General features: G+C 39.6%; 1 protein-coding gene across 2 annotated transcripts in view; it reads right to left on the bottom strand.

The window, feature by feature from the left end:
* Positions 1-15,308, bottom strand: part of PPCDC (phosphopantothenoylcysteine decarboxylase) — a 258,917-nt gene that overhangs the window by 188,823 nt on the left and 54,786 nt on the right. For both annotated transcript variants that reach the window (XM_053717390.1, XM_053717391.1), the window contains exon 8: positions 6,257-6,340. In XM_053717390.1, coding sequence (XP_053573365.1) covers positions 6,257-6,340 — 84 coding nt within the window. The remainder of the gene's footprint in view (positions 1-6,256; positions 6,341-15,308) is intronic.

Below are 15,308 nucleotides of genomic sequence, written 5' to 3'. Positions count from 1 at the left end.
GCCATGCAGGCGCTATTAGAATCACTGATGCTTTCTCCTGTTTGATTCTGGCAATCAATCGAGGAAGCATCGGGAAAGGTGGAAACACATAAGCCATCCTGAAGGTCCATGGTGCTGTCAAGGCATCTATCAGGACCGCTCCCGGATCCCTGGATCTGGACCCGTAGCGCGGAAGCTTGGCATTCTGTCGAGACGCCATGAGATCTATCTCTGGTTTGCCCCAACGTCGAAGTATTTGGGCAAAGACCTCTGGATGAAGTTCCCACTCCCCCGGATGAAAAGTCTGACGACTTAAGAAATCCGCCTCCCAGTTCTCCACTCCCGGGATGTGGATTGCAGACAGGTGGCAAGAGTGAGACTCTGCCCAGCGAATTATCTTCGATACTTCCATCATTGCTAGGGAGCTTCTTGTCCCTCCCTGATGGTTGATATAAGCTACAGTCGTGATGTTGTCCGACTGGAACCTGATGAACCCCCGAGTTGTTAACTGGGGCCCAGCCAGAAGAGCATTGAGGACTGCTCTCAATTCCAGAATGTTTATTGGAAGAAGACTCTCCTCCTGATTCCATAGTCCCTGAGCCTTCAGAGAATTCCAGACAGCGCCCCAACCTAGTAGGCTGGCGTCTGTTGTTACAATTGACCAGTCTGGCCTGCTGAATGGCATTCCCCTGGACAGATGTGGCCGATAAAGCCACCATAGAAGAGAATTTCTGGTCTCTTGATTCAGATTTAGAGTGTTGAATGGAATGAAGGACACGGCATGCATTTTGAAGTTTTGTTAACCTGTCCTCTGTCAGGTAAATCTTCATTTCTACAGAATCTATCAGAGTCCCCAGGAAGGGAACTCTTGTGAGTGGAAAGAGAGAACTTTTCTCTTCGTTCACTTTCCATCCATGCGACCTTAGAAATGCCAGTACTATCTCTGTATGAGATTTGGCAGTTTGAAAGCTTGAAGCTTGTATCAGTATGTCGTCTAAGTACGGAGCTACTGAAATTCCTCGCGGTCTTAGTACCGCCAGAAGAGTGCCCAGAACCTTTGTGAAGATTCTTGGAGCCGTAGCCAGTCCGAATGGAAGAGCTACAAACTGGTAATGCCTGTCTAAAAAGGCAAACCTTAGATACCGGTAATGACTTCTATGAATCGGTATGTGAAGGTAAGCATCCTTTAAATCCACTGTGGTCATGTACTGACCCTCTTGGATCATGGGCAAAATTGATCGAATAGTTTCCATCTTGAACGATGGAACTCTTAGGAATTTGTTTAGGATCTTTAAATCCAAGATTGGCCTGAAGGTTCCCTCTTTTTTGGGAACTACAAACAGATTTGAGTAAAACCCTTGTCCTTGTTCCAACCGCGGAACTGGATGGATCACTCCCATTAATAAAAGATCTTGTACGCAGCGTAGAAACGCTTCCTTCTTTGTTAGGTTTGTTGACAACCTTGACAGATGAAATCTCCCTCTTGGGGGAGAGGATTTGAAGTCCAGAAGGTATCCCTGAGATATGATCTCTAACGCCCAGGGATCCTGAACATCTCTTGCCCAAGCCTGGGCGAAGAGGGAAAGTCTGCCCCCCACTAGATCCGGTCCCGGATCGGGGGCCCTCAATTCATGCTGTCTTAGGGGCAGCAGCAGGTTTTCTGGCCTGTTTGCCCCTGTTCCAGGACTGGTTAGGTTTCCAGCCTTGTCTGTAGCGAGCAACAGCTCCTTCCTGTTTTGGTGCAGAGGAAGTTGATGCTGCTCCTGCTTTGAAATTACGAAAAGAACGAAAATTGGACTGTCTAGCCTTGGCTTTGGCCTTGTCCTGAGGCAGGGCATGACCTTTACCTCCTGTAATGTCAGCAATAATCTCTTTCAAGCCGGGACCGAATAAGGTCTGCCCTTTGAAAGGAATATTAAGCAATTTAGATTTAGACGTAACATCAGCTGACCAGGATTTCAGCCACAGAGCTCTTTTCTTAAGGTAACCCTCTAATTTTTTATCCATTGGATCTGAAAAAGCACAGCTATCCTCCACTGGGATAGTGGTACGCTTAGCTAAAGTAGAAACTGCTCCCTCCACCTTAGGGACCATTTGCCATAAATCCCGTGTGGCGGCGTCTATTGGAAACATTTTTCTAAATATAGGAGGGGGTGAGAAAGGCACACCGGGTCTATCCCACTCCTTAGTAACAATGTCAGTAAGTCTCTTAGGTATAGGAAAAACGTCAGTACTCGTCGGTACCGCAAAATATTTATCCAACCTACACATTTTTTCTGGGATTGCAACTGTGTTACAATCATTCAGAGCCGCTAATACCTCCCCTAGTAACACACGGAGGTTCTCAAGCTTAAATTTAAAATTTGAAATGTCTGAGTCCAGTTTATTTGGATCAGAACCGTCACCCACAGAATGAAGCTCTCCGTCTTCACGTTCTGCAAACTGTGACGCAGTATCAGACATGGCCCTTGCATTATCAGCGCACTCTGTTCTCACCCCAGAGTGATCACGTTTACCTCTTAGTTCTGGTAGTTTAGCCAAAACTTCAGTCATAACAGTAGCCATATCTTGTAATGTGATTTGTAATGGCCGCCCAGATGTACTCGGCGCTACAATATCACGCACCTCCTGAGCGGGAGATGCAGGTACTGACACGTGAGGCGAGTTAGTCGGCATAACTCTCCCCTCGTTGTTTGGTGAAATATGTTCAATTTGTACAGATTGACTGTTTTTTAAAATAGCATCAATACATTTAGTACATAAATTTCTATTGGGCTCCACTTTGGCATTAACACATATAGCACAGAGATATTCCTCTGAATCAGACATGTTTAACACACTAGCAAATAAACAGCAACTTGGAAATACTTTACAAAGTAATTTACAAATAATATGAAAACGAACTGTGCCTTTAAGAAGCACAGAAAAATATTATAACAGATAAAATAATTAAGTTATAGCATCAATCTTTGTCAGAATATACAGTTTTAGCAAAGGATTGTTCCCCTCAGCAAATGATAACTAACCCAGGCAGCAGAAAAAAAATACACAAATAAACGTTTTTTTTTTTTTTTTATCACAGTCAATACAATCAGCACAGCTCTGCTGTAATGATTACTTCCCTCAAAAAAGGCTTTGGAGATCCCTGAACTCTGTAGAGATGAACCGGATCATGCAGGAAGAAAATGAATCTCTGACTGAGTTTTTTCTGATGCATAGTGAAAGCACCAAAATGGCCCCTCCCCCACACACATAACAGTGAGAGGGATCAGTGAACTGCTCTAATTTAAATCAAAACTATTGCCAAGTGGAAAAATAGTGCCCAAAACATTTTTTCACCCAGTACCTCAGAGAAAAAAACGTTTTTACATGCCAGCAAAAAAACGTTTTACCTCAATAATTAATTGTCATTTAAAACCTATTGCAAGTCCCTGCAAATTAGGTTAAGTCTATGTATACAGTCTAAAAACCAGAGAAGTATAAAATATACATACATGACAGCCTGATATCAGCTACATCTACTGCATTCAAGGCTGGGTTTACATTATAACGGTATGGCAGGATTTTCTCATCAATTCCATGTCAGAAAATAATAAGCTGCTACATACCTCTTTGCAGATTAATCTGCCTGCTGTCCCCTGATCTGAAGTTTGCCTCTCCTCAGATGGCCGAGAAACAGCAATATGATCTTAACTACTCCGGCTAAAATCATAGAAAAAAACTCAGGTAGATTCTTCTTCAAATTCTACCAGAGAAGGAATAACACACTCCGGTGCTATTATAAAACAACAAACTTTTGATTGAAGATATAAAAACTAAATATATCACCATAGTCCTCTCACACATCCTATCTAGTCGTTGGGTGCAAGAGAATGACTGGAGGTGACGTAGAGGGGAGGAGCTATATAGCAACTCTGCTGGGTGAATCCTCTTGCACTTCCTGTAGGGGAGCAGTTAATATCCCACAAGTAATGATGACCCGTGGACTGATCACACTTAACAGAAGAAATGAAGCATTTTCAGCCCCCGCGAGCCTAACAGCCCACAGGGAAAAAAGTCAAATTTTAAGGTAAGAAAAAAATTGATTTATTCATATGCATTATCCCATATATGAAACTGACTGTCTGAAATAAGGAACGTTGAACATCCTGAGTCAAGGCAAATAAATGTTTGAATACATATATTTAGAACTTTATATAAAAGTGCCCAACCATAGCTTAGAGTGTCACAGAAAATAAGATTTACTTACCCCAGGACACTCATCTACATATAGTAGAAAGCCAAACCAGTACTGAAACGAGAATCAGTAGAGGTAATGGTATATATAAGAGTATATTGTCGATCTGAAAAGGGAGGTAAGAGATGAATCTCTACGACCGATAACAGAGAACCTATGAAATAGACCCCGTAGAAGGAGATCATTGAATTCAAATAGGCAATACTCTCCTTACATCCCTCTGACATTCACTGCACGCTGAGAGGAAAACCGGGCTCCAACCTGCTGCGGAGCGCATATCAACGTAGAATCTAGCACAAACTTACTTCACCACCTCCATAGGAGGCAAAGTTTGTAAAACTGATTTGTGGGTGTGGTGAGGGGTGTATTTATAGGCATTTTGAGGTTTGGGAAACTTTGCCCCTCCTGGTAGGAATGTATATCCCATACGTCACTAGCTCATGGACTCTTGCGAATTACATGAAAGAAACCCCTTTTCTCACTGAGGAGGAAGTGAGATACCACTAACAGCAGCCATCAATTGATTCTCTCATTGTGACTTTATTTTTCCAAGTTTACTCCGAAACTCAGATGCAACTTCCAAAACAAACAAACATATATATACATACATATACAGGTGGCCCTCGGTTTGCGACTGTTCAATTTGCGCCGTTTCAGAATAACGCCCTTTTTTTCAGTCATGTGACTGCTATTGAAAAGCACAGAGAAGCAGAGTGCATTGATTAAAATAAGGACAGGCCAGTAGGTGGAGCTGTCCGCTTGTGTTACAGCAAAGATATGCAAGCGTAACAGGTCTGAAATGAATCAGTGTACACAGACCACATACCTGAGCTATGGATAATGGAGCAACTTTCAAAGGAATAAGATCTAGCAGCCATGAGGGAAACTTTACATCTTCCTGCCCAGCTGCTTGAAGGTCAGGGTGCCTAAAAAATCAGTCCAGCCTGGAATGCATACAATATCTGCAGACCAGATATTAGCTAACAGTGTATGCTACAGTTTCAATGCAGAGACCTTACTGCTTTGTTTGCAGAAAAATGCAAGTAGAAAAATATTTTTGTTCATTAAACTTAGTTTGATGATATATTCTGTGTTGTGTGAATATTTGATACGGTTTATAATGTTGTTTAGCATTTAGTCTTCATTTCAAAGCTTTAAAAATAATGTATTATAGGGTACTTAGGTTCCAGGCCCCTCTCAAAATTGACATAACTCCCTCACTTCTCATTGACTTACATTATAAACTGGGTTTCAATTTACAACGGTATCGATTTACCACCATTCCTTCTGGAACCTAACCATGGTGTAAACTGAGGGCTACCTGTACATATATACACACAAAATGAGCCACATTTATTGAAGCTACACAGAAATGGGAAGGCATATTCAGAATTTGAAAAATCACAATCCTAAATACACTGCTGCATACAAAATAAAATACAAAATAGAAAGTGCAAAGTTTAAATGTAATACAATTTAATCTGAAGTGTAAATTTAAATAAAATAAAAAGCACAACGTATAAATGCAGCAGAACTCTCATATTATGCAGTGCTATATTGCTCGGGCTTGTCTCTTCACATACAGAAATGCTGGGAACTATTAAAGAAGTGGCGACTAGCTGAGTGAGCATTTTTGAGAGTAAAATGGCGGCGGTAAATAATTGGAAAGAGTCGATGATACAACTACTCAACAACCACTTTTTGGAGTTGGAGAGATTAACCATTGTTTTTTCATCCGTCTATGACCACTCAACATCTATGGAGGGAAGGCAGAGTTCACAGGTGCAGGGCATCTACCAAGGCTTACCTCATAATATGGCGGCTACTGAGAACAAGGGGCTATAGTCTGCTACTGAATTTATATGTGCCTATCCTGAACTTTGTGTCCCCCTACATCGAGAGGCAACCACCGATTCTGTAGAAGAAATGGTCATGGAACCTTTTGTTCAAAGAAGGGTCACCCTATTAAATATGCCCCAGCTTCCTGAAGAGAAGAATCCTCTCTCTGCGCACATTTGAATATTTATTAGAGACCACTACCTTGCATTTTGGTTCCGGATCAGGGGAATGCGGCCGGCCCTCTGGAAAAAGACACAAAGTCTCTACCTGCATCGGAGGGGAATCCTACAATAAGAACAAGACAAAAGATTATGAGGCTGAGGGGTCAGGTTTGGTCTTATGAAAGTCATAGCCTGTTTAAAGATTTTCCCCCTTAGCGCAATTTAGCAGTTATAGCCAAGTCTGCTCTAAAAAATTATTCTCCTTTTTCCCTATTACTCTCCTGGACCAACCACATGGTCGGCTAACCGTCAGCTCCAGCATGTCAATATCCTACCTGGAGATGCGTTTTGCCTTGCTGTAGGATGCTGAAGACTCATTTCAGCTGGCAGCTTGCTCCTTCGGTAGAGTAGGAGTGGGCCAATGCTACATCTTAATAATATGAGAGACGGGAGTCTATTTTATTTTGTTTTCTTATAAGTTATTTCACTCCCAAAATATATTTATATAGCTTGTGCCTGTCTTTAAAGGGATAGTCTAATAAAAAAAACTTTCATGATTTAGATAGAGAATTCAATTTTAAGCAACTTTCTAATTTACTCCTATTATCAATTTTTCTTCATTCTCTTGGTATCTTTACTTAAGAAAAGCTGGAAAGTAAGCATAGGAGCAGGCCCATTTTTGGTTCAGAACCTGGGTAGCACTTGCCGATTAAATTGCTATATTTAGACACCAAACAGCAAGTGCTGCCCAGGTCTGAACCAAAAATGGGCCGGCTTCTAAGCTTACATTCCAACTTTTTAAAATAAAATTGATAATAGGAGTAAATTAAAAAGTTTCTTAAAATTACATGCTCTATCTGAAACATGAAAGAAAATATCTCTGACTATACTATCCCTTTAATAATGATAGGATAAGCTATCTCCCTGACAATAGTCTAGCCTATAAGTTACAGAAAGTTATCCTTAATTGTTAGAGGGATAGAGCATATTATTTACATGGTAGAAGAGGTCTGCTGTATTATGTAACATCATTATTTTATGTATGTTAGGAATGGTTAATTCTCTGTTACCTCTTTTACAAGTGACAAGCTGCAAGTTTATTTATAAAAATTCTAAGGTCTGATGTCTGATCTATATATGGCAGGGTCCATATTCTTTCTAAAGTTCAGTTTTTCTGTAACTTTCCTATTTACTTACTGCTAATGTTTTTGTTTCCTATGCAGTTGTAACATGCTTTAAGACATAAGAGGAACACTGTGTCATTTAATATTCCCATAAGATGATGATAGGTTTGATGCATTATAGACAGACCCCTTCTCTCTAGATAGTCTACATTATTTAATCGCTCCATAATACTACAATATGTACTGGGGTATACACCAGCTCCTAGGATTATATTAAAGACTGAAGACCACGTTATAGTAACTATTTATCCCTTCATTTCCATATATTTTACTTATACATTTTTAAGGGTCCAAGAAAGTTCTCTTACTAAACTATAAAATTAATAATTGAAGTTCTTCATTAATCCTGTGTTTATGTTATGATTTATGTCAGGAAGTACAGCCTTTTTTCCAATAGGACATCGTTATATGGAGAACCCAGCGCTATTTTGCTGGCCAGCGTATATTATATCCTCACATATTAGGGTTAATACTTGTGGTCACATTTGTTATTTTTAATATTTATCATACCTTTAAGATATTAGCTCCAAAAGTGAATGATTTTAGATATTAAGTTAAATAACCTCCAACTGCATTATTCACCAATTTACTCAGAGATATGTTGCTAATTCTATACTAGTGAAATAAGGATACCTGGTTCTCTTAGTGGCAGCATTTAAACTACTCACAGAGGTGATACCATACATAATTGTTTATTGAAATAAGATATCAGATTCTTCTTCAGTGTTTGACTGATACATCAAAAAGGTAGCTCATAAACTCTATTCTGATTGGAGTTAAGACCCTTATATAGATACCTCTATATAAATATTTTTCTATTGAGTTGATACTAGTTTCAATGATACTGTTACCTTATAGTTTGAGTATATATAGAGATATAAAGATATATAGATATATATATATATATGAGAAAAGTAAAATGAGGTTAACCATTTAAGACCCATGAGTTGTCTCCTTCTGTACATGATTACCTTCTGTCGCTCTGCACATTTCATATTACTAGGAGGTACAAGACTGACCTCAGATACCATCTAGAGGTTAGATAGTTTGTCTGGCAAACGATATGAATTTGAATATTATTGAATAGACATGTGATTTTATCTGGTTTATATTGGTAGTATAATGTGAAACAAATTTGCTATGTATGTTTTTCTGACACATGCTTTTTGTATGCCTTGACTTGAACTTCAATAATAATAATAATAATAATAAAAATCTCTTGTATTTGCCTCTGCCACCTCTCTTGGAGGAATATTCCATGGACATACACTTCTTTTTTTTTTTAAATACATTTTTATTGAGGTTTTGCGCATGAAAAGACCAATAAAATGCATATACAAAACCATAAAATTAATGTAAATTCCTAAATTCTTTATATTAGTTCAAATTTATAGACACATTGAAATATATTTGTAGAAAACCAGATATGAATCAAAATTATACACGTTTAAACTGTTATAATATGCTATGCAAAGATCATAAAAATTACCTTATTTATTAACCTTATTCACAATTGAATTTCATTAAAATACCACATTGAGATACCAAGGTATGGTTTGCTTAACTTCCAGACAAATATATTTAGTCAACTTAGCTCACAAAATATTCTATTTAACTCTAATTAAAACACCAGGAGTTATATATATTCTTAATGTAAACAAATTCTTTATTAGCAATACGGTAAATTCAAAAATATATTTATATGGCTACAGTTATAAATTACTTGGCAAACAAAAGACAAACTTAAAACTATGCAAGACTATGGATACAAGCTGAAATATAAATTGCTCTTTTAAACATCCTTTCTGCAGCAATAATGAATAGATTTGTTTTAAATATTACCTATATTTAGCAACCTCTTATACTTTACTAAAAATAACCAAATCGATATTCAGCTTCCAATATTTCTCAACAGGTCCAATTCACCTCAGAATACAAAAGAAGTATTTTGCAATGTGGATAAGAAGGGTAGCCCAATTTTGCTTATAGTGACCAGGTTCCAGGCAACAAGTTATCAGTCCAGCTCAGCAAAAGTCAGCCAGCCCAGACTATCTCCATGCTTAGGGTTAAATCATGTGATATAACCCCACCCCTTTTCATTCTGTACCATCACTGGTGAATTGGTTTGGACCTTAACGAAAACTTCTCCCTTCATTGGTTCCCTGGGAATGCATTGTTGCTAGGGAAACGCATCTTTGTTAACAATCAAATGCCTTTTGGCTGTAATACTGGATTTAGGCCATCGGGAGCAGCAGACAGAGACAAATGTTTCATTCAATTATTTCTATATAGTAAAAACATTTCTTTAAAATGTTTATTTAAAATACTATAATTTATTGAATTAAATCACTTACAATATTAATTATAGATGGGGCAATATATCATTTTTCTGATTACCCCAATACCAAACACATTATGTTTTTAACATCATATTACTACTATCCCAAAATCCATTCAAAATTACACCTGGTCATTTCCCCACATTTATATACAAACACAGCATGTTTCATATTCAGTACACCTATTTATGGGACAACCACGTGTGTATTTGTTAAACATGCCTGAATAATAAAAGATTAGGTTGTTTATATTTTTCATTTAGCAGACATTCATATTTAATATTATACGAACAGACAATTTCATATCAATTAATGTTCTGTCATTTTCCATTAGCTTCCTGGAACACAGAAAAACTGTATTTATTTTTTTAAATCAATGGGTCAGTATTTGTATATACCAATGTAGTTATTATTCAATACAGCAAATATTTATTTAATATAGTATGTCATACAGAGACTTGCAATGCTAATTTGCCTGGGGTTGCATATTGGAAACTCTGCAGGGGACAATTCACACCCATGTGACATGAGCCATCTCCTCAGCCAGAAACTGTTTTTTCCTGAGTCCAATCAAGCTTCAAACAAAATCCAGTGAGCCATTGTGTTAAATTTTCACGTCTGTTGGTATATGTTTCTTTCAGATTAGAAAGTATATTGAGAAATTTCAAAGGGCTCCTGAGCATATTTTCCACCAAAACACAGACTATTGACTCCATTAACCAAGGGGTACCATGTTTATCTATGTTTGAAAAGATCTAATCTCATTAAGTGGTGAGGTAAAAAAACATGTTTTGAAGTATGTACTTGGCTAGGGAGCAAATGTTCTCTTTTGAAGTTTTTGGGACATCTTATATTTAAGTATTTGTTTACATCTTATATTTGTATTCAAATTATTTGGGTATTCAAGTACAATTTCTGACATCAGAATTGTAACCTTATAGTAATGATAAAAACATGGCTTCATATATAAACAAATTATTTTGTTATATATATATATATATATATATATATATATATATATATATATATATATATATATATATATATATATATATTAGTACACATACAGTGGATATAAAAAGTCTACACACCCCTGTTAAAATGTCAGGTTTCTGTGATGTAAAAAAAAAAAAAAAAAGGAGGCAAAGATTAATAATTTCAGAACTTTTTCCACCTATAAACTGTACAACTCAATTGAAAAACAAACTGAAATCTTTTAGGCAAAGGGAAAAAAAAAAATATGGTTGCATAAGTGTGAACACCCTTTTATAACCAGGGATGTAGCTATGTTCAGAATTAAGCAATCACATTCAAAATCATGTTAAATAGGAGTCAGTACACACCTGTCATCATTTAAAGGGACAGTCTACACCAGAATTTTTATTGTTTTAAAAGATAGATAATCCCTTTATTATCCATTTCCCAGTTTTACATAGCCAACACAGTTATAATAATATACTTTTAACCTCTGTGATTATCTTATCTAAGCCTCTGCAAACTGACCCTTTTTTCAGTTCTTTTGACAGACTTGCAGTCTAGCCAATCAGTGCCTGCTCCCAGATAACTTCACGTGCACGAGCACAGTGTTATCTATATGAAATACGTGAACTAACACCCTCTAGTGGTGAAAAACTGTTAAAATGCAATCTGAAAGAGGTGGGCTTCAAGGTCTAAGAAATTAGCATATGAACCTCCTAGGTTAAGCTTTCACCTAAGAATACCAAAAGAACAAAGCAAAATTGGTGATAAAAGTAAATTGGAAAATTGTTTAAAATTACATGCTCTATCTGAATCATGAAAGTTTATTTTGGCCTAGACTGTCCCTTTAAAGTGCCTCTGATAAACCCCAAATAAAGTTCAGCTGTTCTAGTAGGTCTTAGTCGCATCCTACAGCAAAAGCCATGGTCCGCAGAGAGCTTCTAAAGCATCAGAGGGATCTCATTGTTAAAAGGTATCAGTCAGGAGAAGGGTATAAAACAATTTCCAAGGCATTAGATATACCATGGAACACAGTGAAGACAGTCATCATCAAGTGAAGAAAATATGGTGCAACAGTGACATTATCAAGAACTGGATGTCCCTCCAAAATTGATGAAAAGACGAGAAGAAAACTGGTCTGGGAGGCTGCCAAGAGGCCTACAGCAATATTAAAGGAGCTGCAGGAATATCTGGCAAGTACTGGCTGTGTGGTACATGTGACAACAATCACCCGTATTCTTCAGATGTATGGGCTATGGGTGGCAAGACGGAAGCCTTTTCTTACAAGAAAAAAATCCAAACCCGGCTAAATTTTGCAAAAACACATCTGAAGTTTCCCAAAAGTATGTTGCAAAAGGTGTTCTGGTCTGATGAAACCAAAGTTGAACTTGTTGGCCATAATTCCAAAATATATGTTTGGTGTAAAAACAACGTTGCATATCACCAAAAGAACTACATACCCACAGCGAAGCATGGTGGTGTCAGCATCATGCTTTGGGGCTGTTTTTCTTCAGCTGGAACTGGGGCCTTAGTCAAGGTAGAGGGAATAATGAACAGTTCCAAATACCAGACAATATTGGCACAAAACCTTCAGGCTTCTGCTAGAAAGCTGAACATGAAGAGGAACTTCATCTTTCAGCATGACAACGACCCAAAGCATACATCCAAATCAACAAAGGAATGGCTTCACCAGAAGGAGATTAAAGTTTTGGGATGGCCCAGCCAGAGCCCAGACCTGAATCCAATTCAAAATCTGTGAGGTGATCTGAAGAGGGTTGTGCACAGGAGATGCCCTCGCATTCTTACAGATTTAGAGTGCTTTTGCAAAGAAGAGTGGGCAAATCTTTCCAAGTCAAGATGTGCCATGCTGAAAAACTCATACCCAAAAAGACTGAGTGCTGTAATAAAATCAAAAGGTGCGGGGCGGAGCTAGCCACTGATCTGAGCAGACGTGTGCACTTTGAGCTCCGTAAATCACATATTGAAAAGAGACTTACAAACTCTGAATTCTGGTCCTACTTAATATTTACTCTACCTGCTCTAGTCAGTGGACATCACTACACTGCAGAGTGGCTTTTTTATCCACCTCACCAGCGGCTAATAACCACCTCAGAGGGGGACATCTACAGAGGGACGAGCGGTCGCGCTTCCTGCTGTGGAGAGTGCAGACTGGCCCCAACTATATCCCGAGGAGTTTGTGGTTCCCCAACCGGCCTCCTTACCATCACCGGTACTAGCCTGGTCTCCGGCATCTAACCTCTCCACTACCGCCTCCACCCAAGAGCCTCCTGTTTGTTACCTGTGGACTGCACGGCAATCCCTCACCTTGTGCTGCAGCTGCTTCCTCACTCCGGAGGGTCGGGGCTCCGCTCCGGAGTTGCTGCTGCCCCTTGCACCCGCCAGCACCGGACTCCTGTCATCACTGACTGACTTCGGAGGGTCCCCGTCCCTCCGGAGCGATCAGCCGTTGCTCGTTGCTGGATTATCAGAGGCCTTCACTGCGCAACCCAGGAGGGGAAAAAGAGCGCGAACATCCGCCATCTTGAGGCCCTCTGGCTTCCACGCCGGACTAGAAACCGGCATCCAGTTAGAAGGTGGACTTGTCAGCACTTCAGCTACCGGAGCCGGGTAAGAGCCTGTCAGGATAGCTATCACACTATACAGACCAAATTGACCCCGGTGTATAGGCAGCACATTACTAATGCTTGTGCCCTATATGGGCTGACATCCAGGTCCCCACAGAAAGAGTACCTCTCCTGCCTGCTAGCCCTGTTGATTGACGGAGGGGGAATTGGCCAGGCCCCTGAGACTAAGCCAGGGTTTTTGCTTACGCCTGGTCTCCTGGGGACTGTAATAAGGGGTTCACCCTAGTGAACACAGATCACAATAAGGAGCTAGTTCCACGGACCAAACTAAATAGCTCTGAAGGCACATATAGACAACATCTCCCCTGCAGAAACAGCCCCAATATATCAGGATACATTATTGAGCCTGTTCTACCTGGGGTTCACAGTAAAGCCTGCAGCTGTTTCACTTCACAGGTCACTGCTCTTTAAAATTGGAAGTGGGCAACCTACCCCTGACCCACCTATTCGTCTGGAGTCCAGGCTTCTGGGATCTCCTAACACCTAGAGGGTCTAGATATCAGGTCCTGCAGCCACATTCTGCAACATAGTGACTGTGACATTCTCGTTGGTATCTCACACAACCTCCTTATTATAGTGAGACCTTACATGGCCTTTATCTTAAGGGCATTATCACACTAATCTTTGTTATATTCTTATTAGCTGCTGCGTCAGCTTCATCGTCCTTAGGGCTCATAGCCTGAGGTGGAGTGTGTTTTTGTATTGCTGCCTTAACTATATACCTTTTTTCCTTCAGGTGTCTCAGTATCTTGCATCACAAAGTGTTAATGCAGCTCCCCATTCATCTGGTATACTGCTAGTAAGATTAGAAAGTACTGCTCTAGCTTGGCAGGCTTGTGAGTTCCAGACTAGCTTATTCACCTACCCAAAGCTATCACAACTATCTGCACGTCTGGGACCAGATAACCTGCATTAATAATAGAATCCCACTCCACACAATTAGCCCTAGAATCAGATCATCTTAAGGTTGATGTTTTGATAGCTTATAGCCCATTTCTGTGCCTTTCCAGCGAGTTAGGCCATAAGCCTCTACTCAAATATCCCTGTCAGTGCCCCTTACTGCTTAGGATCTATTAATTTCCCCCCGAGACCATTTTTGTCACTTTTGGGCACACTGCTCTTATAAAATAAAAAAAAATAAAAAAAATAAAAAAAGGGAGAGGGCTTTTCATACTTTGCTGCCTTCTTATCCCATCCCATAGATTTGATGATTTTTCAGCCTCTACGCTAACTCCTGGTAATTAGTCTAGCTAAATTAGTTGTAATCTTAACCTGCCGCCTAGTCCTAACCCAATCTCTATAAAGAGACTGTAGCAGGTTACTGGGCGTTAGACCCGCCACTATATTGGTTTACCTTCTGTCTAATTTTGATTGCACTTTTGATTTGTCTCTCTGACCTAATTTCCACTGGTTGCCATTCCCTCACCTCTCCGCTCCCACCCGGCTTGTCCGAGTGGGTCACTTCCACTTACCCTTTCCCTTCCTTCGGTCGTATCCTCCTCTCCCCTGAGGTGAGGGACCAGGGATAAGCCAAGGTATATACGTACTCATGTCCGAAATGTGAGTGTTACTATTCCTATGGTAATCAGCCCCGCTCTGCATTCTTTAGAGTAATGTTTTAACTTATGTATGTGCTATGACTCATTAACCCCATTTTTCCTCAGCAGAATAACTATAACCCCTTGCAAACACATCTGAGTTATTAGGTCCAGAGTGCCTTGTCACTATACAGTCACAACACTATGCCGCACTTGGGAAGAAAACCCCTTAAGTAAGCTTCAAAATCTAAAAAGACCGTCTATGACCACTTCACACAGCAGCCTAAGGGTTTAGGCATGGAACCCCAAGGAGAGTTGAGTGACCCGGACTCACAAGATGAAGAGTCCCAATCTAGTGTCCACTCTGCGTCTGCATCACAACACTACATTACCGAGAAGTCCTTAAAG

The sequence above is a fragment of the Bombina bombina genome, chromosome 6 (genome assembly GCF_027579735.1).
Source record: "Bombina bombina isolate aBomBom1 chromosome 6, aBomBom1.pri, whole genome shotgun sequence".
Classification (NCBI taxonomy): domain Eukaryota; kingdom Metazoa; phylum Chordata; class Amphibia; order Anura; family Bombinatoridae; genus Bombina; species Bombina bombina.
Note: the sequence above shows the minus strand (reverse complement) of the source record. Positions and strands in the feature narration are given on the sequence as shown.